Consider the following 26,150-nt stretch of genomic DNA (forward strand, 5'->3'; position numbering starts at 1 on the left):
TCTCCCTCTATCTCTCTGTGTGTCCAATCACACAGCAGTCTTTCTCAATAAAACAAATTAACTGATTAGACATTTTAATCTCAGTTGTCTTTGACCTTGTAGAATATATTACTGATGTCTACATAGCTGAGAGCTGATAATGCAGTAGGCAGCTGCTTTTCTTAAAGACAAAACTGCCCTTTTTAAAGAGGCGCCAGGCACACAAGCTAACAGGTTGGGGGCAGAAATCACCCCCTCCTCCTCCTCCTCCTCCTCCTCCTCCTCCTCCACTGCCTCGTCCTCATCAACGTCTACCCCCCCGCACTACACACACACACTATCACACGCTCGTTTCCTCCCGCTCCCCTTCCTGCAGGCGGCCGGCGAGGAAGGGGTTAAGGCAGAATGCATTAACAAAAGAAAATTATAGCGTAAACAGTTCATAAAATCTCGCAGCCCCTGATGTCGGGGCTAGATCATTAAATTTCTGCAACAATTAGACCTTTTCTCATGGCGGCAAATTGGAGCCGTTGCCATGGCAAATCCGAGCCCTTAAGTCATATATCTTTGATTGCGGAAAGGTCAGGCGCAGACAGCCTAATAACTCAGGGAGCTGTTTGACAGATTTCATCCAAGCATGATCACATAACAGAGCCAAACTATGTCGGCAGTTGTTAAAAGCAAGGGAGGGGTCAGCTGAAAGGTTGGGGTTATGGAATGTTTCTGCTCAGTTGGGCCCAGTCTGATAATGTTTCTGACTGATCTACAGGCATAAAAAAAATGGAAAAAAGAAAACACTTATTTCTTTAACTGTGGATCAGTGGGGGTTGGTGTTTTTCACTTGACCAGACCCGGATAGGGCTTTAAATGGGGTGATGTTAGGGATGGTTGATTTAATGCCAACACGAAGGGGAGAAATGTCTTCTATGAATAGAATAGAATAGAATAGAATAGAATAGAATAGAATAGAATAGAATAGAATAGAATAGAATAGAATAGAATAGAATAGAATAGAATAGAATAGATGCTTTGGGATACTAATTAGGAAGCATCATTGTTCTCATTCCGACATATTGAAAAAAGACAGATATAGGACTGAATGGAAGGAGAAATCCCCGTCATCGACTCACACAACCACCGTAACAACTTTGAACAGCTCTCAGCTCCTCAAACTCCATTAGGAGCACATGTGTGATACTGCTGGGGTATTTAGACCTACCCCCCCTCAGCTCCACTCTCACGCGTACCCTTTCCCCCTGCCATTCTTCCCTGCTCCATTCTTCTGACGAGCCAGTGCTGGCATTTGAGCCGTCCATCCCAACAGGCTCCAGCTGAGAAGTGAGTGCCCATACCACCCTCTGCTGGAGGAAAGGGTCCACTGGCTCACACTGTCCCAGCTAAAGAAGCCACAACGCTACAGTGAGTGGAATGATGATAAAGTCTGGAAATAAAAAACATACAAGGAGTCAAACTAGCATTGCTTTACTGCTGTCGTGCTTTGTTCTTACTACTGTATTTGCTGCACAATACAGTAACAGCACATGAACTGCCGGCTGTAATGCTTCTGTGCATTTATACATCACTGCTACTGAAATCATCTTAGCAGTGCTTTCTTTTTCACCCATATGAACACACACCAGTGGTCAAGCTGCCAGGCAGCACGTCCAACTCTATAGGGTTTTGCACAAGACCCATAGATTGGTAGGTCCTGAAGTCACAAGAAGGTCACTAAGAATCACACAAAGTCTAAAAATTAGACTTTGGTTTTTTTATTTTAGTTGATATCAAGACTTAACTAAGTTATCAACTGGTTGTGATCATAACAGGGTACAAATAGGTTACAGCAGAAATGTACACGCAAGAAGAAAAATCATTCATTGGGAAATGAGCTGATGTGCGGGAGGACCCTGACTTTTTCTTTTCATTTTAAATACTAACAAAAGTTCAACGCCATATGAATAAAGGCAGAACGTGCAAAACCAGGGTCACTTAACTGTATGCATGTCCCACAACTGTGACGTGACCTGGAGTCCGTCTTAGTCCCACAACAGGAAACAAGACTCAGGAGTTACAACCAACAAACCTAAAAACTATGTCTTGACAAGTCAGGAAAGTATTATTTTAAATTGTTAATTATATAATCAATAATCATTAGTTATGCAGTTAATTCTAGTAGGAAGTCTAGTAGTCACTTTGTGTTATGTCTTGTCTATGAGCATGAATAACTATAATAATGTCAGGGGTTAGAGCTTCAGTGGCGATGGTTGGTTTTGCAGCTGTAGAAGACAAATCATACAGTGCATGTGCTGGTGTGGGCTGCTGCTCCACAGGTAGCGCTTTCTATGAATGTGGCCCGAGGTGCCGGGCCTCCTGCTGCTCCGCCTCACACTAACAGGGAGCTGGTTCCCCGACACCGTGAGGCCTGTGATAATGGGAGCAGACCCGTTCCCCCGCTCATCTGGACCGGAACGGCGCCGCCCGCACAAGACCCGCGTCCGCTCCCTAATCTTCAAACGTCTCACCTTCCAGACGGTGGACGTTTGTTCTTGGGTTCCAACGGGCCAGCGACAGGGAGAAACAAGGTATTTGGAGCTGCCAGACGCAAAAATAAATATCAGATTAGAAGAAAAGTGAAACATGAAGGGGGGGGGGGAGCACCCCGAGAACGAGGCAAGAAGGAGCAGCAGCCAAACCACTTGGGAGTAATGGTCTGTGAGGCTAATATTTCCTCTGTCTCTGCTGAACCCTGAAGGAGAGGGGCTGAGGGGGGGGGCTTGCTTGTTGTCAGTGTGGTGTTTGGGGGGGGGGGGCACATGTAATGGTGCAGCTCTACACTGTGGCCATTCCACACTTATTACACCTTTTACAATTACTGCTACCTATCACCCCCCCCACCACCACCACCACCACCACCCAAGAGCCCAGTCTGAACCATTAGCAACACAACTCAAATGAAGTGGATAATTGTGTCTCTCTGTGGCATATCATGAGACAAGAGAGTCAGACGAGAGAGGAGCGAGGAGAGAGAGGGGCCAAAGTAGAGAGGACGGAAGGAAGACGGACATTTTGACTTTGATGTTTGTTAACAAAACCCCAAACTTTATTCCACTGAAATGGATGACGCCTTTGTTCCTGAACTCTGACTCTGACTCCTGGTCTCAGTCAAATCCAGCCGCAGTCAATCTGCTTAATCTGAGCTCCTGCAGCTGATCCCACTGGTGCAGATCCAGTATCATGCGACCACAGAGAGCACACCATGACGTTAAAAGGTGTGAACGCTCATCCGTCACCCGTCTGCTCCGTTTTCCTCCCTCACACCCAGCGAGCGCTTCGCGTGCCTCTGTCTCCAGGTAAACCAGGTGGTTTCACAGCCGCTAGCGCGGCTTTTTTACGCAAAGCTGCAATCGAACACGAAGTGCAGCCTCCGGAGACGCGTGAGCGGCACCGGGTTCTGACGTGGACCAGAGCCGATCGTCTAAACTATCCCCATCGTAGCGTGTCAGAAGCACAGTGGAAATTAAACATTTCTTATATTTTCACATAGGGCCGAAAAGAAGAATTCATAAATGCAAAAGTAAGCAAAAAGCAGATTCGTCTCGTAGCATCTCTTGAATGTTAAACACAAGATGAAGGCCAATGATTTTAGAGCACGCCTAGACAGACTTGTCAAACTTTGCGCTATTACTATCCTTTGTCTTAGCACAGTTGTCATGTACAGCCTGTACCCATATGAAATATTAATTTTGCATAATAACGTTCAAAGGGGAATAAAGCACAGAGTTAATTATTAGTAGCATGTGTGTTCAAGGCATCTCTCTTTTTTCAGACGCACCAAAATATTCCCTGACAGTTGCCACTTGAAGGGAGAGAATCCCCATAATGCCGCAGCCAAGCAGAAACGACAGCGACTAAACAGTGATGCAAGTTCCACGAAACATCTAACCTACATTTCACAGGTGTCAGTGATAAATTCACCGCTGTCAACTTTCTTACAGTGACTTCTATGACTTCTACCCAGATAGGGAAAATGAAGGGCCACACACTGTAGGAGGGATGTTTGTTGAGTAAAGAAGCCTGAACGTCATGTAATGCTGCATTAAAAGCATATAGACATACTAATAAATTATCAGAGGAGCAAAACATTTTTAAATTTTTCAAATTTTCAAATGTTCATGTTACAAAAATGAAATGAATTTTTTATTGGGGTTGTAAAAATTCCCCAAATCCAGGATTCAGTTTAGTTTTTTTCTTTCAAAACACGCATGACCTACACTGTTTAGTGTTCCTGAATGGGTCACAACACCAATAAACAGGTGGGCTGCTGCGTTCAGGGACGGTGCACACCGCTCCGCGCTGCCAGTCACGGCTTCAGCCTCTTACATGAAGAACCTCTGGGATGCTGCGTTACATTTACAGGCACCGGGAGCTGTCATTGATGTGTGGACACACCACATATTAACCATTGTTAACCATCCACCTGCTTTTTTCCTATACAACATAGTGTGGAACCAACAACTGTAAAGTGCAGCTTTTATAACCTGTCTGATACGACGTGTGCGTGTGGACATCAAGCTCAAGGTCAGTCGGTCATAAATCAGCAGGAAACGCTGTCTGCGCGACTCTGCTACGTCTGGTTTACTGCATTTCTGACCCATTTGAACACACTTCGGCCGGAGGCTGTTGGGGCGCGCGCTCTCTGGGTCTGGATGGAGGCCGCCCTCCTCCATCCAGACCCACCGTTTCAGCGTCCATTTACAGCAATTCCCGCCATCGAAAGTGAGCGGGGGGGAAAAAGTGCGAGTACTTCCCATTTCCTTCCCAGATCTTTTAGTTTAATTCAATTGGAACTTTCAATACCTTATTTATGACACCCGGGATGCGTTCAGGCTGCCGCATTATGGAAAGCTCCTCGGCACAAAAGGAGATGAAAGCAGATAAAACAAGGAGTGTGTTTTTCATTGTGTTCTGTTCTGTAGGGGAGAAGAGGATTAAGTGGCTTCACATTCCTGCCTGAGACGCAACACACGCAAACGCCTGGAAAAACTCACAAAGGCCTATTTTTGACTTCTGCTGCTCTTAAAGTGACGACGCGCCACCACAGGTCAGAGTCAAAAAGTCGCCAGCGTCAAACTGCGACCGCTGGCCGAAACCTCGATTACTGATTGTGATTTGTGACGCGTGCATCCCTGTGTCACAGGATCACACTCCCTGTGAGGGAGCGGTTGCCAGATAAAGCGTCGTAAAATGCCACATTCCGTCACCGAGCAGCGCTGCAGGCGCCACCTTTGTCTCCATCACAGTGGAGCAATGACTGGAATCAAGCCTTGTCGAGCGACGCCCCTCATTTCATGCAATATGGCGGATTATGGATATGAACTGAACGCTCGGCTCTTTTTTTTTTGTGCGCTCCAATTTCTAAATTAGGATTTTATATCTTCATAATGACACAAAGTATTCTCTTAGTTAAATCAATGGTAGCTATTTATATGAACAGTAATCCCTCACCCAGGAGCTGAACCGCCTGAAAGGAGGCACGGCGTTTAAAGTGATGCTACACAACAAAAGGAGACATTAAATGGAGGCAAATTGGCCCCTCTCTCTTTGTGTATGTCCATCTCTCTGAACACGCTTCAGCCGGCCATGAAGAGGAAGCGAAACAGCTGTTAAAGACGGCTCATTTGGTAAATAACCCATAACGCCATGCTCACTACCAGTTAAGCTTAGAATAAAATGTTCAAATAACACACACACGCGCACACACACACACACACCACCCCCCACCCTGAGCGGCAACTCATTTCAACAGAACCGGGCATAAATGCCTGACAAGTAGGCTATCATCCAAGAGATCATTAAGCACAAGGGTTGAAGTGCCATCTTCAGTGCCATGGCAACAGGGTTGAGAGATGGGATAAAAACAATGCGAGGCAGGAGGCGGGGCGGGCGCTCAATCGCCACTAATCGATGGATCTCTGCCGCTCCCCGTCTCTCGCTCTCCCTTCAGAGGCCACGCACAGGAAGGGGAGGCAGGAGCAGGGAGGACAGGGAGGGTGGAGAAAGGCCAAGCAGCTCCAGGGCCTCATGCAGTAGGTGCTCTAACAGTGGGAACCGGCTCTCTTCAAAGCGCGATCGTTTACTTCACAAGGGTCTAATTGAACATGTCAAGGAGGGCATTTGCATGGGAATGATTCTTTTTTACTTGCTAGAGAGGCTGAACCCGAATCTCGCACCCCTGGCAGGCGGCCCGGCAGCAGGCGGAGGGGGGGGGGGGCGAACCACGTCACATCGAGCCCTTATCAAACCAATATGACTGATTAGGCTACAGCTACTCTTTTTTTTTTTTCTAAAAGCTCCATGACCTCATAAATCTGGCGGCATCGCGCCAGATTTGTGCGGCAACCGAAGCCGATCAGCTGCGGCGCGTGCGTGCGTGTGTGCGCGTGTGTGTGTGTGTGTGTGTACAGTATCTATTTACCTCTCTCTACATAACAGCCGTTCTGAGCGCGATAGAGGTGAGCCGAGAGGAGCGAGTGTATTATCTTTTGCAGCTGTCAGCACTGTATGCGCTTTTTGTGCCGGAGCTCCGCGGGGCTCCCGCTAAATGCCATCAGGTTACGACTGTGGTTGTTTGCTTTTTTTTTTTTAATTATAGCAGGGATGCTTTTTGAAGCGTGCGATAAGCGCTCCGCGACTCTGCCTCACTCCGGGTGCGGCGCACGCGCACACGTGCGAGGGAGACGCACACGCACACACACACACACACACACAGACGCGAGCCCCCAGTTTGGGGAAGTTGTCTGTCTCTCAACATGTGCTAATCAATCTGTTGAGAGCAATCTGTCAGGAAATCTTTAGCTTTAAACAAGCCAGTGTGAATAGGGATGAGGCCCCTTCCACGGAGCAGGGCACTGCGGGGACTTAGCACTAGCTGTCTTTACGCATCCCAGAGTGTCAATAAGGATTATGAGAGCGAGCTTTTATCTCTTCCAACACACAGACCAGTCACTCATTTAAATGGATGAACAATTCAGGTCTGCTCAATAAATAAAAAAATAAATTCCCATAAATACATTCAAATCCAAAGTCAATTCAAATTCCACCACCATATGCTTAATTTAAGATCTAATCTCCCCGTTTTCTATTTCCACCAATTCACAGAAGGCAAATCTTTGTACACATAGTTGTTTAAGACCTCAAAGGATAAACACAGACTAGCTATTGTTGAAGGCGACGCACCTTTATCCTCAACTTAAGACCCATAGTTCCTGTGAGAGCGCTGCTGGCAGATGCCGTATGCAAAACAGGTGCACCGAGGGAAACACGCGCGACAAAAGAGACATTATTGCATTTCACAACCTCCCAAAAAGACGAGCGGAATATTAAAGGTGACACAACTGTATTTACACACCATTTCAATAGCCCTAAAATAACCTCATTTCTATCTTGCTCTATCAAATAAAAGGAGGCAATAAAATCCGCCAAGAGAAGAACAAATAAAAGCAAATTTTGACATTTTGCTTTTTGACGCCTTCCATTTATAGGTCAGAGGAAACACCAGCCGACCTCTCATTGTTTTTTAAATGCCATTTTGTAAGACTGGGAAGCAGGAATTAATTAATGCGTGGGTAGCTGCCACTGTCAAGAGGCAGCACATTAAAATCAATGATTAATAAATTCAAAACACACAACAAACTGAGCTGGGAGATGAAAATAGTATTGCGCGCTCCATAGGAAGCAGCCCCAGTGCGTGTCCTCCCACCGAACAAGGCGTCCACTCAGATGGCTAATGGAAAGTAGCCAGTGCCAGCTGTGTGACTGTGAATAAAATCACTTTAATTAAAGGAATTACAATGGAAAAGGAACCAGGGATGTTTGGAGCGGCATCGACAGGAAACGGAACGGCCTCTCATATGCCACACGCGCGCGCGCGCACACACACACACACACACACACACACACACACACACACACACACACACACACACACACACACACACACACACACACACACACACACAGATTATGAAATCCTTTAAAGACTTAAAAGAACACAGCGCCTTTGGGCTTGTGTTATTAACTGGGCCTAATCCACACATGCTCCATTGTACAACACGAGGCACCAACTACGTCCCCCTCACTCGGACGTCATAGGACCAGACACAGATACTTCGCCGCCGTCTGCAAGTTCGACACCCGCGGATGTTCACAAATAGCAAACACGATTTCACATCCAGGTATTTGTTTGTTCAACAAATGTTGGAACCTGCTGCTTTGCCTGGAGTAAATGGTAATAGGAGCAGCGTCATTTGTCCTTTTATCGAGGCTGACGTGAAGTTCTGGGTCTGCAACCGAGCTGCTTCCACAATAAGACCTGATTCACGAGTGGGTTTTAGATGAACATTATTAGAAAAGTGAGGCAGAACATTTTCAGTGACTGAACATCATCGCAGGAAGTATGTTCATTATTACTGCATATTGGGAAAAAACTGTAATAACAGCAGCATTGAAAAGAAGCTGCTATGTTTAGTTTGAATATTATGACTGATTTCCAAATATGTACATCATGGCTGTTACCTCCTCTGACACATCTTTAGTGTAACACACTCTATAGCTGTGGAGTATAGAGCCATCTATCATCACTTACTCATTATCCTTATGCCACCTGTCATATACATTCAGACGTTAGTGAGGACTAGGGGACATTTGCACAGCCGCTAATGGAAGCAAGTTGCCCGTAGGGGGACAAACCGTGGCCGTCGTAAGAGCTGGTACCAGCTCAGCTCCAACCTTTCTTGATCCCACGATGCTAAATAGTGGATGCTTCTTTGAGGACCTGACAAGCGTGTCAACACTGCGGATGACAGTAGACGGTAACGGTGAAAGAGATGCTCTGAAAAGCCAGCGATTAAAACCTGACAACTGCTCTGGAGGAGGTGGAGCCGTCAGTCAGTGGCTCAGTGTTGCTGGGTCCAGTGGTTCCATGCAAACGAGGCCACAGTGAAACTGAACGCAACATGGATAGCACATTATTATGTGTCCTGTGAATGAATGCCTGCAGAGGATTTCCTGGCAAACATTGTCTTACTGTATAAACAGGTTCCAGTTAAACCAGTTAGGGTCGTTCCTGAGTGCAGCATCCTCTTTCTCTTCCTCTGGAGAGACTGTACCAAGCAGTGAGGAGTCGGGTGATGTCAGGGGCCTGCTGGTCCCCACGACACTCACTTTACAACGAGGCCATTACAAACAAACGTGACAAATGATGCCGTAAATGAGCACCAGGAGCGACAGTAAGCTCAGCCTGACACGACTCTGGCCTCTGTTGAGATGAACTCACTCAGTAATAATCTAGGAGGCTCATGTGTGACATCAGAACACTCACTGTGGAGCTTCAGCAGTTGTGAGACGAACACAATGTAGTATGCAATGTAGTCGGTTGTTACGTAACAGACCTAAAACATACACCATAAATCTAGAGAGGCTGAAGATTAAACAGTCTGTCTGCATGGCAGACAATTAAAGTCATTTACTTCACATCCATTATGTCATGATATGCGACACGGAGCTTTAAAAACAGATTTGTTTAGAACTGAGGTGTAATAGAATGTCTTCATGAGACGATGGTGAAAATGTAAATGTGAAACGTAAACGTGTTTGTTCTTGTTGCATTTAACTTTTCATCCTTATTATAAGAGCTAATACACATGCAGCAAAAAGGCTTGTGTGAACTTTAAATCAACTTCATGTGTTTCGTTAACAGTGTGTTGCGCTGGTGTCTCACACACACGTTTTCTGCCCCTCACCGCTCGTGTCCTCTCGCATCAGGATGATGCTCCACTGAGGGACCTGGGAGTGTCTCAGAGTGGTTCTGTATTTCATTTAAATAACCACAAGAGGGAGACAGTCACACGTTTAAAACGGCATGACACAAAGATCAGCATGAACACAGTGAGTCCCTGAACATTTTAACATTTAACAGTCAAATAAGGGTTTTTTCAGCGCTCCTGGAGGTCCGACACAGTCACTGGCCCCTCGGAAGCTCCTGCTGATCTAATGGCAAAAACCCCTCATCGTTGGAGGGACCACAGGATCTCCATCCTGTGAATCTGCATGATTCTGCATCAATGACCCTGTTCCACTGCAACAGTGAAATCAGCCTGACTCAATACAATATTTAAGAGTAAGAACAGAAAAAAAACAAGTCAGCTGGTGACATCAAAGCGTCTGCTCACTTACACTGGGGCAACGTGTTTACATGGGCTGGTGGCGAGGCTCCTGGGGGAGGCCTGGCCTGATTCTAGCTGCGCTCCGCTAAAGCAAACACTACCACCGGCAGCGTCAACACACACACAAGAAGCTAACCAGTGCTTAGACAAACAAGTCGGGATCTATGCCGTGGTTCAAAAGAACCTCAGTGTGACGGCTGCTCCACTTTCTGTGTGGCTTTGTACGGTCCCATTCACTTTATTTCAAGTGGCTGTAGATCAGCTTTAAAAGGAGGTTGAAGCAGTTAATATTTACTAAACTTGCATCAACTGGATTGAGCCTGCGCCGCACTTACATTGGCACATTCCTCCGAGGCTCATTCACAGTGATCAATGTTTTTGGAAAACCTCTGAATTCATTCGACTGCTGCATCGTGGGTTACGTCATTATTAAAGATCTATGAACCTGTTCGAACCAGAACCACGTAAAACCAGGACTATATTTTCCTGATGAGCTGCGAGATTTGGATCAGAAACAGTGGAGTTCGTCTTGGACGACGTGTCAACTCACATCTCTGCAGATGCGGTTTTAAATTAAACACTAGAACCATGCTTAATGGAAAATATTTAGCAGCATTTATTTAAAAAACCCATAGAAATCTTACATTTTGGTGTTAATGGGTAAACAATTAGCTGGCTAGCATAAAAATAACAGTTAAATACAATCAATAATTCAGCTTCTGAAGCCTGTCCGGTTCACTTGTCCATTTACGCTCCAAGAAAAAAAAAAACACACGTGGCCATGTTTTGACGAACACAATGGCTGAAGTAGAACCAAAATTAATAAAACACTGTCTCTCACTCACTCACACACCATCATGCAAAGCCCACTTTGTAGCAGCACATAGAGCCAAACATGGCCCTAACAATAGTTTTGGGCTAATGAGGCCACTAATATAATTAAAAAAAACAAAAACACAAACACAAACGCCCAATCACATAGAGGCTCCAAACAACATCCACCCAATTTGGTCTCTGCATAGAAAATTAAAATGGCAACCACTAAGAGGTGGCTGGTTATTTACACACACACACACACACACACATTTGGGTGCAATACTATTAAAAAAAAGCAAACAAACACATGAACAAAAACAAGCATGGCCCCGCTGGGCTGCCCCATCCCTACTGGCCCTGTGTTTGCCTTTTCATCCAAACCGGACAGTTGGTGAGGTTCCTGTGGGATAGTGTCCATATAATCATCTGGGATGATCCCAATTTATTTCAAGTCAGTGTGTGCACCTTTAAAAGCAAGGGGAGCCAAGTAACCAGCAACACTCAATGCAAATGGTATTTCCTCCTTTCAATCAGTGTCCCCCTGCTGGACACCACTGTGTGCGTACTGGTACTGTAGAGGTCGTGCTGTTCAGAGTCAACACACCTGAGGGGCAGTACAGGGAGTTCATCCCCTCACCGCTTTGACAGAAAATCTAATTAGGAATCGCAGCAGTGTCTCGGCAGTTTCTGCGTTCGCGTCCCCGCTCTGGAGAACACGTCCTCAGATTTTCATTGCTGCAGAATTTACTCTGACCAAGTCCTCGGTTTTCTCGCTGCTCAGAGGTGGCGTCAGGAAGCCTGAAGGAACGGGGCAGCTGCTGTGACGGTCCAGTTCCACGCCCGGGTAGGAGTAGGCCTTGTCCTGTACACAGCGAAAGCACTGGGATGAAATGTGTTGTCACGGGTAGATGAGACGCAGACAGCTAACGGTTCTACTTCCATTATGGAGGAAATCAAATACTTTAAAATTGGTTTAACTGGTAGTTTACATATCAATTTATTTATTTATTTTACTTACCAGCCATTTAAGATAAGCAGCGTGGGTCTGGATGTTGTGCATGTCGTCTGCCGAGACTCCTGCAAAGGTTTTAATCTGTGACCCCCCGATCTCCCGCAGCGCCGTGGCAAACGGCACCATCCACCTCACGCACTCCTCCACCTCCACCCGCTTCAGCGCTGGATAGAAAGTGGGAAAAACAGTCAGCGACGTTGGAGCAAACAGCCAGTGCAGAAAGGAAGAAAAAAAGAAAAAGTTTTACCTGAAACATTTTCCACCAGTTCCAGAGAAGAGAAGTGAAACAGGGCGGAAGCAGCAAGAACCCCATAAGAAAACTCCAGGCAGCGCACGTCCAGCATACACAGGTCCAACAACTACGAGAGAAAGGAACTGGTCTAAAGAAATGGAAATACTGCACCACCTCTATAGGAACATTTCACCACAAAAACGTCACTTTTGAAAACGTGTAAGGAACATTGGCAAAAATATCAACATCTGAACAACTTTTTTTTAGTCAGTCCCCAGTTTATGCAAAAGTGCAAACTCCATGAGAGAGTCTACACTGGGTTTATGGTGCTTATTGATACCGACGACATGACTAAGTAGAAGCTCAAGATCAGGGTTCATCCACCTATTCGCCATCTGTGTGAATGTAATCTGAGTCTTGAACATATTCCGGTATTAAACCATCAATTAAAAAGAAAAATTGTACCTCTGCTATCTGTATGAATGTAGCCTGAGGGTATGTGGGGATGAGCAGCTCATCTGTCTTTTTCAGATAGGCCACCTGCATATAAACACTGAGCCAGGAGATGGGAGTCTGTGGGCTGAGACTCCAGTTCAGCTCCTGCGTCAGAGAAGGAAGGATTAGACATCGATGGCTCACCAGCAGCAATAGAAAATCAAATGAAAAGTAAGGCAAATAGAACATCCATAAGTTTGTACCATGAGCCAAGTAGATTAGGACTGTGTGAGTTAGGGAGTGATTTTGTTTTCTTACCTTCATGATAATGATTTCCATACTGAGGATCTCGTCTTCGGTGCATGCTTCGTCTGTCACATAGGCGAACTGATGCAGCTTGGGTGGATACATCTCCTGAGAGCAGCACACAGCACAACAACGTTACACAAACAAGATGCAAGCTGACATGGTGCAGCGGAAAAACAACGCCACCACAAAAAGACACAAGAACCACCGACTGTTCATCCCAATCCACATCCTGTGTCGTCTTCTCACCTCTACTTTGGCGGCGATGAAGAGGCAGGTGATGCCTATGAGCTGCAGCGTCGATTTGAAGACGTTCGTCTGTGTGGCCATGAAACGATCAAAGTAGTCCTGAGCAAGGTGGTACGTCTCCCTGTGTAGTTTATAAACCTCGCTGACCTGCAACGCGTACAAGCAGCCGTCACCGTCAGTCGGCCGAGTCTCATGCGTCGTCACATTCAACTAACAATCTGTTTGATTTGGTTTCCTGTAGGGTTTGACTGTGCTCTGAACATTTGCTTGCATGTATGTCAACATACAAGTCTTTGTAGATTAAAAATAAAGGAGTTATCCACAGTAACAAGGCAGAGTATGGACTAAAATATTAGGAGGCGCGACAGACCTCCATGAGCCAGTCCAGGAGAATCGCCCTCATCTTGGGCAGGAGGTGGGGATGCTTCTCCATCATGTGGACGTCCCTGGTGTAGGTCCTGTCTTTGGCCAACATGTTGCCCCAGACGACATCCTTACTGGCCCAGCTAAGGTAAAACAGAAGGGTTGCAATGGATCCGATAGTGAATGACAATAAATGACAACTTCACCTTGTCAATTGATCGGTATGTCGGTTTATACGGATGGGGAGATAAGCGCCAGTACTCACCACAGCGCAGGGAGAGGAGCGCAGCGCACAGGCGTGGCAAAAATGTTGTTGACGCTGTAGTGGGGGAAGCCTGCGTTGATCAGGGTGACCGACTGGTCCTCCTCCTGATCCGGCGTGGGGATACACCTGTGCGGACTTGTGTAACTGGTATCAGGACTCCAGTCCGGCTGCACGGGGAGAAGCGGAGGATACAAGGAATATTAGAAAGGGCTGAGCACCAAGAACACACTTTACACAGCACAGACAGAGGAGGAGAACCGATATGGAGCCAAGCGTACCTCACAGTTCCGCTGCTTCTTCTTGGTGAACTCTGCCACCTCCTCATCCAGATCATGCAAATGCTAAAGATTAAAAACAAAAACATGAAAATAGGACACATGACTTTCCATGAACTACTCTGTTGTCACGCAGCTGCTGCGAACAAGTATTTTACTTTGAAAGGCACCAATAATAACGCAGCTTGGGCTTGAATTAACAGTATGGTAGTCACGTGGAGTACTGAGTCTAGTCGAGTACTCAAACAAACATGACTTGATGATACCAGCGGTACGTTTTCGATGTTAAACTGCGTGGGTCTTCGCACTCACAATGGCAACATCTGCCTTCCTCTTTCGCGATCGCGCCGCATTTTCCTTGAGCACCTCGGGAGCGAGATCGTTCGGCTGCGACTCTTCCCTGAAAACGACACAAAACACACAGGCGGCTGAACGCGTGCGAAGTCCACGCGGAGTGGTGTTGGTCGTCTCAAAATTCAAATTAGCAACACAAACAGGGGTGTGCGATCGCGGCAACAAGCTAACGTGGGTTAGCCGGACGGCTAAGGCTCCAATCCACTCTCTGTCGTCACACTCGCGCGCGCAATGCTGCAATGAATGACTTAAACATTACACTCACCGTTGTCCCCGCATTATATTGAGAGAGAGAGGGTGCTTCCAGTCTTCGAGTAAACCTGTGAAAAATAAATGTTACACTATTATTTGGGGATATTTCTACTCCCAACCCCCACTCTCTCAACTCCCTCCTTCTGACAAAGCCCAACTCAGACTGGCGCGGGCAAATGGAAACAATACACAACGTTGAGTCAAAAAATAAATACCAAGCGCTGCGAGTATTTCAATGAAACTCGCGGATGTTTGAGTGAACACCTTAAATCACCCGCCCGGCGTCGTTACTTGGTGTATTTTTGGTGGGAACGCGGTTATTTAGCCTCGCTAACTGCGGACAGCTGGTTTGGCGCATAATGGCCGAAGAACCCGGCAAAACCGGGACGTGTGTCTTCTCAATTCACTGTCCACGGCAACTTTACCAGAACCGAGCCCCGAACAGCACGACCAACACCCCCAAACGTCCGGATCATCGCGCACCACCCAAATTGTCGCGCGTTTCGTTAGCGCCTTCCACAGCCGGGCTACACCTGAAACTAGCCGAAAGCCGCTCAACGCAGCGGCGGAAGTTTTGCTCCGGCTCACCTCAAGAATCCGTCCTTGAAGTTCACTCCGGATCCGCGTCTGGTGGTAAAAACGAACGTGGATATTGCGCGAACTCGACGTCTGTGGCTGCCACTCCGCGGGGCTCGGTGCGCGTCCAGGCCGGACTGGTTCCTCTGAGCTGGCGCCTCGGGAACAGATGACTTAAAGCATCAACGTCGGGGAGGAGTAGATTTAAGTTGGCGCTAAATCTCCCAACTCTCCGCCTCTTTGTGGACTCGCGTCAAACTCGTTCACTACGTTCCACCTCTCGTACTGCGAAGCACAGCGTACGTATTTCACATATGCATCTATATTGTGCGAAATAAAAAGAAAAGCAAGTTTATAATTTAGCCGGTAACCGGAAGGCGTGGCCGTGGAAGTGACAGCTGCGGAGGCGGGGCTTCCGAAGAGGAAGTGCTCAGGCACCGCGTGGCTAGTCTGTCAGATGTAAACAAAGCTGTAGGCATTCGGATTCAACGCGGATACGAGTTTAAAAGAGCAAGATACTTGTAGGTAATGGAACCCTGACGTGCTGCGGACTCGGCGTTAGGTTGTCATGCGCTGCCACTCGCAATTCTTTCACAAAAAACAACTATGCTAACCTGCGGATGCTTCTGCGGGAGCGCTCGCTTCCTTCGTGGGTTGCCATACTTGCTCTTATCCCCCACATCGCCACCACGCAATCATTTCTGTGTTTAACTGTAGTTGGACCTACTATAAACAACTGTTTTTCGCCATAGATACACAGTTTGCATTCGCTCTAAGAACAGGTTATAGTTTCTTAGACAAATATGACCTTCGAACAGTCACGTGAGCCTCACATTTTAAAGGACGTGTCAACAAGACTCTTCTCTGCTCTCTGGTACTCCACAAAACGGCAGCATGGCCTTCGTGGGTCTTTTTGGACGTTTGAAATCTGTGGTTATTGGGATGATTCATGTTAAAGCATTACCAGGTGAAGTACAATTCTTACTTCTTTTATGTAATTTTTAAATGTGTAGTTTTCAATGTCTGAATACTCATGTGCGCATTGTGAAGCTAGTGCAGACACATAAGTGCAAAAGTGTTTGGTGTTTAAATAGTTTTTGTGTCAACTACCAGTTTTAAATAGTTTGTGTTAGATAATCATAGCTTAGAAACATAGATTCACAGTTTGAAGTGAAGTAAATCCTTTCAGTAACTGATTGGCGTTTGTATTGCATCTATATTTGTGATATCTCACTCTGTGTAACCCAGTTTTGTCCTCATCTTAGGCACTCCTCTAGGCAGTATGAACATGTCTGAAATAACAGAAGAAGCATGCAAGGAGGCATCAGTGTACCGTGACGCAGGCATTGTAGGTTAATGTATATGTTTGAATTTGTTACTTTGCTACTTCTTAATTTGTTAATTTAAGTGTAATCTTCTAAATATTGCTTCTAAACTCTTGGTTTCAGGACGGTCTAATCATTGAGAACATGCATGACGTGCCCTACTCGTTCTCTGTGGGTCCGGAGGTGTGTGCTTGTATGACTGCAGTGTGTGCTGCTGTGAGAGGCGTCTGTCCAGCCCTTCCTGTCGGAGTTCAGATCCTGTCTGCTGCCAACCAGCAGGCACTGGCTGTAGCTCTGGCCTCAGGTTCCATCTTTACAGTACATTCATGCATTTCCTGTTTATCAGTTATGTCATTTAATCAGTAATAGAAAAGGTGTAAATGTTTTGTTGGTTGCACATGCTCTCAGGTCTGGATTTCATCAGAGCTGAGGGTTTTGTTTTTTCCCACGTGGCTGATGAGGGCCTCCTCAACGCATGCGCCGGGGACTTATTGAGGTATCGCAAGCAGATTGGAGCTGAGCATGTGCAGATCTTCACTGACATCAAGAAGAAGCACAGGTGGGCTCATGAGGTGGTGCAACGTCTGACTAGAAAGCAAAACCAGACGATCAGTGGGTTTTAGACTGAAACGTGTATTAACACTTTACAACTAAAATATTACTGTGTGTTTATTTGTCTGATAATCCTGACATCACTTCCGGTGGTGAGACTAATGTTGTAAACGTGTCCAAAGTCCAGTGTAGTTTAAATAAAATCACATATTTTGGTGACCTGTTTTGAATAAATGAGGTTGCTGATGCTCACTAGTTTGAAAAAGGAAAAGTTTGGACTTGGACTCGAGCACTTGACTGAGGCAAAGAACACTTAATAGCAATAAATTACTACTTGTCGACAATTCAGCTCAAGAACATAAGGACAAACCAGAAGACTACTGGGGGAATGACATAGAGCTTCGAGTCGAGTTTCACAGAAAAATCTGAAAAAAAAATTTTTTTTGAAGCTAAGCAGAAAGTGCATCAAGACACATTGTACCATTCTGCTAAATAATGGTCACAGAGTGGCTCAGTCAAAGTCCTGGTCACAATCCTGTAGAAACTGTTGAAAAATGTGAAGTTACACTTTCAGAGGCAAAAAAATCAACACTCATGTTGTAGTTTTAACTTACTGTAAAGCTTGTTTTGGGGGTCTTTATTTACTTCTACTTGAGCTGTCCACACCTTTGCAGCTCACATGCCCTGACATCAGACGTGACCATCCAGGAGACGGCGCGCGCAGCACAGTTCTTCCTGTCAGATGGAGTCATCGTCACAGGAGCCTCCACCGGTGTTCAAGCTGATCCACTGGAGCTCAGAGGTAGTAAAAAAGTCAAATGGAGATCTGTGACGATCATAATACAACATGGTCCTTTTCATTCATTATATATTTACTGTAAACTGACTTTTATTGAAATCAAATTGTAAGGTTAAACGCATATTAAACTTAATGACCAGTCATGACAAATGATAACATGATTCTATAAATTTTTGTTATTGTTTTTTAGACAGAAAAACGGAAAATTAAATGCTTTAAAAAAATAAGTGCCAAGAAAGTTTGAAGGTTGCATAGATTTGACAAGTCCCTGAAGTTCCCCGTCTGTCCATCAGGGGGCGTCTCCCTAATATTTAATATCACTAATAACACTTCCCTTGTGGATTGAACAAAAATGAACAGGGCCAGTTGTGCATGGAGGTTCACAAACCTGTAAGCTGGAGCACGTAACACATTCATAGTAAGGACACTGTATGTAATTCCAGACCATAATTCACCAAAGATGGTGGCTATATAAGGGCATCACATAAGTAACTAAAGACTTACATTCAGTAGGTATTGTTATCATATGAATTTCATTTAGATTTTCTTTATGTAGGTTGACAGCATGTCCTAATGTTTACTCAATCCATGCACTTGTACAGTAAAGGCACAAGAACATTCTCAGCTGCTTTTATTTCCATGTCCTGTTACTCCTCATGGTTCAGTGTCACATTTATACAGCTTACTGAGACACATGAATACAGTAATACAGCAAGATATTATACCGGTTAATACATTTACCATAATTACCATAGTTAATACATAGAGCCAGATGTCTGAAGGATACAAAACACATCTTTAAAGGAGAGTTAATTCTGCTGATCTGAATGTTGTTCAGGTGAAATGTGTTCTAATCTGGTTTATTCAGTGAATAATATGTATAAAATAACATATACTAATATATAACAAGCGTTTGCAGCTTGTTTTATTGCATGTGGATATGTTAGGAAATGTGTGACACAGCTGTTTCACATGAAACAGATGCATTGTGGGTATGCACAGCACATCGCAGGTGGAGTAACCAACACGTACGTGTGACACCTGTCTTGCAGAGGTCTCCCAGTCTGTGAGGATCCCCGTGCTGATAGGTTCTGGAGTCACCTACGACAACGTCGAACGCTACCTCGACGCAAATGGAATGATCATCGGTTCGCATTTCAAAAAGGGCGGCCACTGGGCCAACGCCGTGGACCCGCAGCGAGTCAAGAGCTTCATGGCAAAGATGCATAACATGCGCAAATGAAGGGAAGCTTCCTGGCTTTACCCCAGCAGCCACATGTGCTGAGTCATGTTGTCAAAAAATGCATTGTTACCATTTTAGAATTTGGTTAAATAAATAATTGTAAATTTTCAGAATGTAATTAATTGATGTTGCTTTTAAAAGTTAAATTACTGTTTATGTAAAACAAATTCCAACATAATTATCCCCCAACTTAAAAAACAAGATTTATTTAAATTTTTTTGTACATTTTATAAATAAAAATATATAAAAATAACATATTCATGAACGGAAAATTAACAGGTTCTGAACATACAAAGGTTAAAACATGTAATTATTCCAATCAAAAAAAACTGTTTATGTCATGACTACACATGTAAATATTGTACAGGCCAACGTCTGGAGCTAAGGCACAAACTGTGAGATTACACTTATTCAAAACAACCAAAAACTAAACAGCAACAACACTTTTAGATTAGCTTTCACATACACATTATTCCTATAAGATCTTAACTATTCCAGCATTATGCATATAAAAAAATCAATATTATTTTAAACTTTCTTACTCATGCAGTCCAATCATAGCAACTGGTTCTGAATCAGGGTTCATCGTTGTCAGTGCTTTCAGATGTGAGTGTTGCAGTGCAAGTTGCCTGCAATAAAATAACAAAATGGCTGAAATGCAGGATTAAATGTGCAATATGAAACAACAGCGCCGCTGTTACTGAGGCAGTCCGGCTCAGTAGTTGTGGAGGCGCTGGCAGGGCTGCTTGAAGTGGCCGTAGCGCTTCTCTGCCGGGGAGGACGGCAGCCTGCTCAGGTTCTGGCGCTGGAGGACGCCGCGGCCCAGCTTCTTCCGCTCCGACTGGACCCGGGCCCTCTGGGCGGCCAGCAGCTGCACGTCGCAGGGGAGAGGGAGTCCCCAGGCGGCCAGGTGCCAAGATATATGCCGCCGGACTACTATGGATCTGGACACACACATGGACGAGGGGTTGAGTTTGTGCTGATGAGAGGTCAAACTAAGAAAGAACGTCAGAATTCAGATCAACAGGTATGTTTTATTGTTATGGAGGCTTCAATCAGGGAGTCAGACCCAGTCTGCAGAAAACACAGACAACTGAACTTATTTCATTAATGTCATAGATAAAGATCCACTAATTTTACTTCTTGGATTGCCTAACTCCTAAGTAAAACTAAGACAGGTTTGCTAAAGAATTATAATTCTCTTAACATTAGAATCTACAGAACCGGCAACATTTACATTTGTATTAAAGGTTTTCAAAAAAACTATTACAAATGATCTCAATAGAGATAATAATGCTAATTCTTCCTTGAAGGGCTAAATATCTGGATCGGGGGTCCTGGCTCTCAGGGCCTGCTCATAACTGGGTCTGGGGATTATTTTTTCAAGTTATGTGTCTGTGTTGTGTTTCACTGGTGTTAATCAACCTGCTCTTTCTTTTGCTGTTTTGCAGCGGCTTCATTATCAAAAATTAAACTGAAAGCAACCTGTTGCTGGTCTCTTCCTCATCCTCACGCTCCTCCTCCTCCTCCTCCTCCTCAGCCTCACTCCTCCCGCATCTCATCTGGTAGACAGACATGCTGGGGTGCTCTATCAGGAGGTTCTCCAGAGGATCCACCTCAGGGCTCAGCAGGACGGCCTCTGCGTGAGGAATGGCCCAGTTCAAGCATCCCATCATAGGCTGCATTTCATAATGCAATACACCTCCACTCACCTGGTAGATCAACAATGACCCAGCCTTCCTCCTCCAGCTCCATCAGCTCATCGTAAGTGTGCTCTGACGCCTCCTCGCTGCTGTTGCCAAGCAGATGTGAGAGGATCTTTCCGATCATCTTTATGCTCCTGTTCTACAAAGTGACAACAGTTTTCTTGTTATCCTCATGCGGCGCAACTTGAAAAACAACATAAAACTTCAGTGAGGGTCAAAGATCTTGTAAATCGGACCCCAGAGCAGCGAGTGCCTCACCAGCGCACGTCACTGTAGTGAATCGGTTTGGACAGTCTGGTGTCAGCTGATGATACCTAATGAAGGAGCTGACTATTTCCATGTATATCCATGCGACTCTTCCACATGAACTGCCTTGCTGTCTGTACGTTTGTGAAATTAACAGGTTTATGCCAAGAAACACAAATAATAAATAACCTGAATCCGTGCGTCAGGGTCACACGCACCCTGTGCTCTTCCCAACTGCTCATGACGCTTGCATGAAACCTGAGCAGCCTGGGTTGTATTAATGGTCGCTGGGTGAACAGAACTCAAACAGCTGACTGATAAAATAGGAGGGTGGAATTACACTTATTGCAGCAGTTGTTATATAAAGTGTGAACGGGTTTGGATCTATTCCATGAAAAAAGAAACATGTGACCTTCTGTCCTAAACTTAAAATCTCATAATCCCTGTTCAAGCTTATAAATGTGAACGCTCTAGTGTGTTTCTTTTCCATATGTTACCTCAGCTTTTATACCTTTTATTTGTTTTATGGAATGGAACAAGTATCAAAAAGGTTTCCGTTGTTTGAGATAAAAATAGATGTACTAATCCAGCCGTGTTTTTCTCAGTGTCCGGATGCCTTCGTGTTTGTTTGTGGCCGCCCCAGAAAAGGTCACCAGACACCCAGACACAGACAGACTGCAGGACACGGTTCCCTCAGCCAGATTCCGGCTAAAGAACCCCGGCGACGAGACTGTGTACGAAAAACCACCAGAATGCACCGCCAATGGGACATTTAAACTGTGCTTAAACCAGCACGGCTGCAAAGACATTCCACGGAGAAAAACACACATGGCTAATGAAAGGCTCGTGTTACTTAATGATGCGCAGATGTTTACATGTTGAATTACCTGAATAAATAAGGCGTTTTTCTTCGGGTGTCGCCGTTGTAAACAAAGGATCCAGCTGAGCTCTCGGGTTGTTTTGATCTCGAAGTTGTTTGTCCGTGAGCCGCCCCTGCCCTGTAACGTCACCAACAAGCTCCGCCCAAAGGGGCGGGGCGAGTGTACGTCCCTCAGTACGTACCACGTCACGGTCCTGGAGACAGATCCCGCGCACAGCTGTCAACTGAAGCGCTTATCTTTAGGGCGATGTCGTTTTGCCGCTTTTTTTGTTTGAAATTTGTATTGGTGTGGGAAACAACTAGTGGGTTATTAAAGAAACTATTATTTTATTAATATCACAGTACAATAATGGAATAAAAACTCTTTTATTAATTTTAAAATATTTCAGAATGTCAAACATATGAAAAATGAAGGGGTCTAAACATTTTGATGCCATTAAATAAATGTTATGATTAAAACAATGTGACAAACAAGTCCAACTCTGATTAGTGAATGGACTATGTAATGGAGTATATATGTTTATACAGCAACCCTCCTTGCTTACTTTTAATGCAGGGTAATTTCAATGTAGTGGAATAAAAAAGCTCAGCTTCTAAGTAAGGCAGAAAGTTTTTGTAACGTATTGCAATAAATGTACTTTATTATAGATACTGAAGACAGATATATGTGAAAACAAGTAGAACAAGCGTTTTATACATCTTTCTCCAGCAGAGGGCGGAACGAGTCTATTAAAAATGATATTATAATCATACCTAGAATAGCCTAAACTTGAAACTGAAATACTAAAAATACTTCTGTATCATCTCCTGGGCTGAGGGTACAGTTCCAGTGGTGTGGATTTGGTCGTGAACTAAATGGAATAGTATTACTGTTCCATGTACTCTAGGAAATACTATGTGGTCGCCACTCGGTGCAAGAATTCAGGAAACAACAAGCAGTTGCACCCGACACCTGACACGTAGCTGCAAAACTGTGCAACTAGTACCTGCTTTAAAATCAGAGGTTGACAACCTAAATACTCACATGATTAATTGCACCGGGTGAAAAGTTTTAATGTTTTTCAAACCATCCAATCTGCTACTGAATATGATCTAAAATGATCTTCACTGCTGTCTAAAACAGAAGTTGTACTCACCGATTCCCATCTGGATCAAACTCTAAAACCTAACAATCAAACGCCAAGCATCTGTCGTGTGCATTTTACAGCCTGTGTAGGAAGAATACTGTCTGCTGCAGACATGACGTGACCCTTGAAAATATGATGAAATGATCAACTTACACACCTAGAAATTAGTAAGAACTAACTGCACTTTTACTTGTGATATAGAAATAACATGTTATTCCAGACGCTTTCATCTTATGACAGCTAGCCGAGTGCATCCATTACACTGAAAACACTGAAAAAAGTCAACAGTAAGAATGTAAACAATAAACAGATTTTTAAAGATGTTTTTTTAACATCTGTCTCAGCATCACCTTGTGAGTGACGAGTCTCCGTCACTTAAAAGGCGTGGCTTAAACGATGACGTACGGGCCCTCCATTGGCCCGTTGTCGTTCAGGAGTGACGTGTTTTGAACAGGAAAAGGCGTGGTTTGCACGTGGCACTAATGTTGTCGGAGCTCCTCTTGTCCAATTTGGTGTGAACGCAGCGCAAGTGTGGGCTTTGTGTGAGGCCGGAAGTGGAGCGTACAACAGCGTTAATGCCTTTTGGGGTTTATTTGAAGTAAAGCCCAACGCTTATGCTAAACATAGAGCAGCGCTGTGCGTCGGATCAGACTGAAGGTAAGAAAAATGAAATGTGCCCTATGGATTTGGTTAAAACAACAAACGCAATCAGATTTCAGGCTATATAGTATATAATACACACCTGTACAATTCCTAGCAATAAATTAGGCAACGAACAACAACAAAGGAGTCATATTTAGGCGTACTTTATATTAAGTCTATTATGGGGAAAAAGAAACCAAACTTAGGAGCAGTATCGGTTCTCAGTATCTTTCGACTCCAAACTTGGAGACTTGTTGCAGCTGCAGAGCCCCTGTCATGTTAAAGCATAAAGCCAGTGACCCGCTGGTCTGGAACCGCTTATGAAGCTAGCAGTGCTGCAATGTACTACCTTGAATAGGTTTGCATTGCTCACTAATTGGTCTTATTCAGCTCGATGACTAGCGGCCAGTTTAGCAGGTGTCTGCTGCGTCACGTACAGTTGCTACGTCACAAAGGAACTCAGAGCGGAGGTTTCTTATAAAGACTGACTTTTGATTTCCAAAGAAATTATCAGCGTAAAAACAACAAAAAACCTATTTTTGAACTTGGACTGTTTCTTGGACTGACAAAGTTACTCAACTATGTTGAGAGGGAAACTCAAGTAGAGATTTGTTATAAAGACAAAAACAAAATCTTTCAAAGGACAGTTTCACTTCCTGGACAGTGTCAGATTGCATTACGTCTATAACAGTTGGGAACCCCTGAGAGTTGGTAGGACAGGGTTTAATTAAATTAATAATTAATATTTAATAAATCTAAATTAAACATGAGTATTAATAATTTGTGTATTTCAGCAGAAAGCTAGGTTTGCATTGCTCATGAAACCTACTGTCTTAGTTCCTGTGCGTGTGCAGACACGTGATTATTGTTCCTGTAAAGACTTAAAGGTGGATTTCTGCAGTCTGATCCAGAAGAAATTGAACTGAAGTTGCAGCACCGCCTGCTGTGAAAGTGCACTGTGTGTGAGGTCATGGGCAACATGGAAGTGACCTTGTGTCAATCCCCTGTGCTGCAACTGTCTGTTGAGCCCAAGGAGCTCTACAGCCGTCCCTTATAGTGCGTTACTGACCTCCTTGCTGTCTCACCAGTGCCTCAACACAAGGATGGCTCCACGGATAGATGATGTCATGCGTCTGTGCTGTGAACTGTCGGCTCATGAGCAGATCAAGGTCACGGTTAAAAACTCAACCAAAGGAGCAATGGTGGCAGGAGGAACGGCGTTCGTGGGCGGGCTGCTGGGTGGACCTGTCGGGATCGCTGTGGGTAAGAATTAACACGAGCTAAATAACGGATTCTCGCCAACTTCGCTTTTTAACCAGTCCAGTGTTAGATCGATGAGAACTAGGTATTTTCCCATTTAAACTTGATGTTCTGTAGTTGGAGAATACCTGGCTACTTAACACTGCTGATCAGTTCAACCCTGTTCATACAGCAACCCACCTTTATCCAGCCCTTTCTGTGTTTCCAGGTGGAGCAGTAGGCGGTGTCTTGGGCAGCTGGATGACTAGCGGCCAGTTCAGGCCTCTACCTCAGATCCTCATGGAGCTGTCTCCTACTGAGCAGCAGAAGCTCTATGATGACGTTATGGCTGTCTTGGACAACCTGGAGTGGATGGACGCGGCCCAGCTCATTTCTCTTGTGATGGGCAACGCCACTCTACAGCAGCAGGTGACTTCTGCATTGCTCAGCTACGTTACAAGGGAACTCCGAGCGGAGGTTTGCTATAAAGACTGACCTATGATTTTCAAAAGGACTTGTCAGTGTGGCAAACAGAATGGACTGTCTATAACGCTCTAAATTGAAGAACCTGTAACTCGTTCCCTTTAAGAGTCTGGTAGAACAAGTTTTGATGTCTGGAACTCATGACTTGAGACACTATTCAGAATAAACATTAAGTGTTGTTTTTCTAAGTGTTTGTGTTTGTGTGTAGCTTTACATCAATATAAGCTCTGCAGATGTTGGATACTCTCCCATGGAGAAGCAGGACCTTCCGGCTAATTAAACATGGCTGTAGTCCAGACCTTTCACCACTCAGAAATATTTGTCACATGTAGAAATACAGATGAAGAGGATCCAGAATGCCTGAGTAGTTAGAACTATACATGTATATCAGAAAAGAACATTCCTCTCACAAACAGCGATGGGTCTTAGCCTCAAGATGCTCGAGATGTTGTTAAAAGAGGAGGGTGTGCAACACTGTCACATTCTGTTTTATTCATGGTCCCAGCTGTTTGTTTAGGTTAGGCCTTTACAGTGTGGCCTTTTTTAACTAAAACAGCCACTTACAAAGAAC

The 26,150-nt window shown here is 44.7% G+C and overlaps 4 protein-coding genes across 7 annotated transcripts; 2 read left to right on the forward strand and 2 right to left on the reverse strand.

Moving 5' to 3' along the window:
* Positions 1 to 10,794: 10,794 nt before the first annotated feature.
* On the reverse strand, positions 10,795 to 15,489 carry ccne1 (cyclin E1). Its single transcript, XM_029144929.3, has 12 exons — positions 15,350 to 15,489; positions 14,775 to 14,829; positions 14,468 to 14,555; positions 14,159 to 14,221; positions 13,881 to 14,047; positions 13,623 to 13,758; positions 13,253 to 13,399; positions 13,016 to 13,111; positions 12,728 to 12,862; positions 12,278 to 12,389; positions 12,037 to 12,194; positions 10,795 to 11,880 (listed from the first exon to the last, which is right to left on the reverse strand). Exons 2-12 carry the CDS (start codon positions 14,786 to 14,788, stop codon positions 11,740 to 11,742), a joined length of 1,257 nt encoding a protein of 418 aa, XP_029000762.1. The 5' UTR covers positions 14,789 to 14,829; positions 15,350 to 15,489; the 3' UTR covers positions 10,795 to 11,739.
* A 16-nt stretch (positions 15,490 to 15,505) lies between these two features.
* zgc:162297 (uncharacterized protein LOC555865 homolog) lies at positions 15,506 to 19,364 on the forward strand. 3 transcript variants are annotated; one of them, XM_029144932.3, is made up of 7 exons: positions 15,506 to 15,636; positions 16,180 to 16,304; positions 16,603 to 16,685; positions 16,786 to 16,966; positions 17,071 to 17,221; positions 17,889 to 18,016; positions 19,066 to 19,364. In XM_029144932.3, exons 2-7 carry the CDS (start codon positions 16,232 to 16,234, stop codon positions 19,254 to 19,256), a joined length of 807 nt encoding a protein of 268 aa, XP_029000765.1. In that variant the 5' UTR covers positions 15,506 to 15,636; positions 16,180 to 16,231; the 3' UTR covers positions 19,257 to 19,364. The 3 variants fall into 3 exon arrangements, with proteins under 3 accessions (XP_029000765.1, XP_055363353.1, XP_055363354.1); XM_055507378.1 differs by lacking the exon at positions 15,506 to 15,636 and adding an exon at positions 15,659 to 15,862; XM_055507379.1 differs by lacking the exon at positions 15,506 to 15,636 and adding an exon at positions 15,659 to 15,862 and having other exon boundaries at positions 16,231 to 16,304.
* Positions 19,365 to 19,442: 78 nt separating this feature from the next.
* On the reverse strand, positions 19,443 to 22,251 carry si:ch211-260e23.9 (uncharacterized protein LOC555795 homolog). 2 transcript variants are annotated; one of them, XM_029144933.3, is made up of 4 exons: positions 22,096 to 22,251; positions 20,969 to 21,101; positions 20,742 to 20,895; positions 19,443 to 20,200 (listed from the first exon to the last, which is right to left on the reverse strand). In XM_029144933.3, the coding sequence occupies exons 2-4, from the start codon at positions 21,084 to 21,086 to the stop codon at positions 19,972 to 19,974; spliced, it is 501 nt and encodes a 166-aa protein (XP_029000766.1). In that variant the 5' UTR covers positions 21,087 to 21,101; positions 22,096 to 22,251; the 3' UTR covers positions 19,443 to 19,971. The 2 variants fall into 2 exon arrangements, with proteins under 2 accessions (XP_029000766.1, XP_029000767.1); XM_029144934.3 differs by having other exon boundaries at positions 20,969 to 21,096; positions 22,096 to 22,220.
* A 1,440-nt stretch (positions 22,252 to 23,691) lies between these two features.
* Positions 23,692 to 25,767, forward strand: LOC114852368 (protein C19orf12 homolog). Its single transcript, XM_029144711.3, has 3 exons — positions 23,692 to 23,872; positions 24,946 to 25,120; positions 25,326 to 25,767. Exons 2-3 carry the CDS (start codon positions 24,961 to 24,963, stop codon positions 25,589 to 25,591), a joined length of 426 nt encoding a protein of 141 aa, XP_029000544.1. The 5' UTR covers positions 23,692 to 23,872; positions 24,946 to 24,960; the 3' UTR covers positions 25,592 to 25,767.
* Positions 25,768 to 26,150: the final 383 nt, after the last annotated feature.

The sequence above is a fragment of the Betta splendens genome, chromosome 3 (genome assembly GCF_900634795.4).
Source record: "Betta splendens chromosome 3, fBetSpl5.4, whole genome shotgun sequence".
Taxonomy (NCBI): Eukaryota; Metazoa; Chordata; class Actinopteri; order Anabantiformes; family Osphronemidae; genus Betta; species Betta splendens.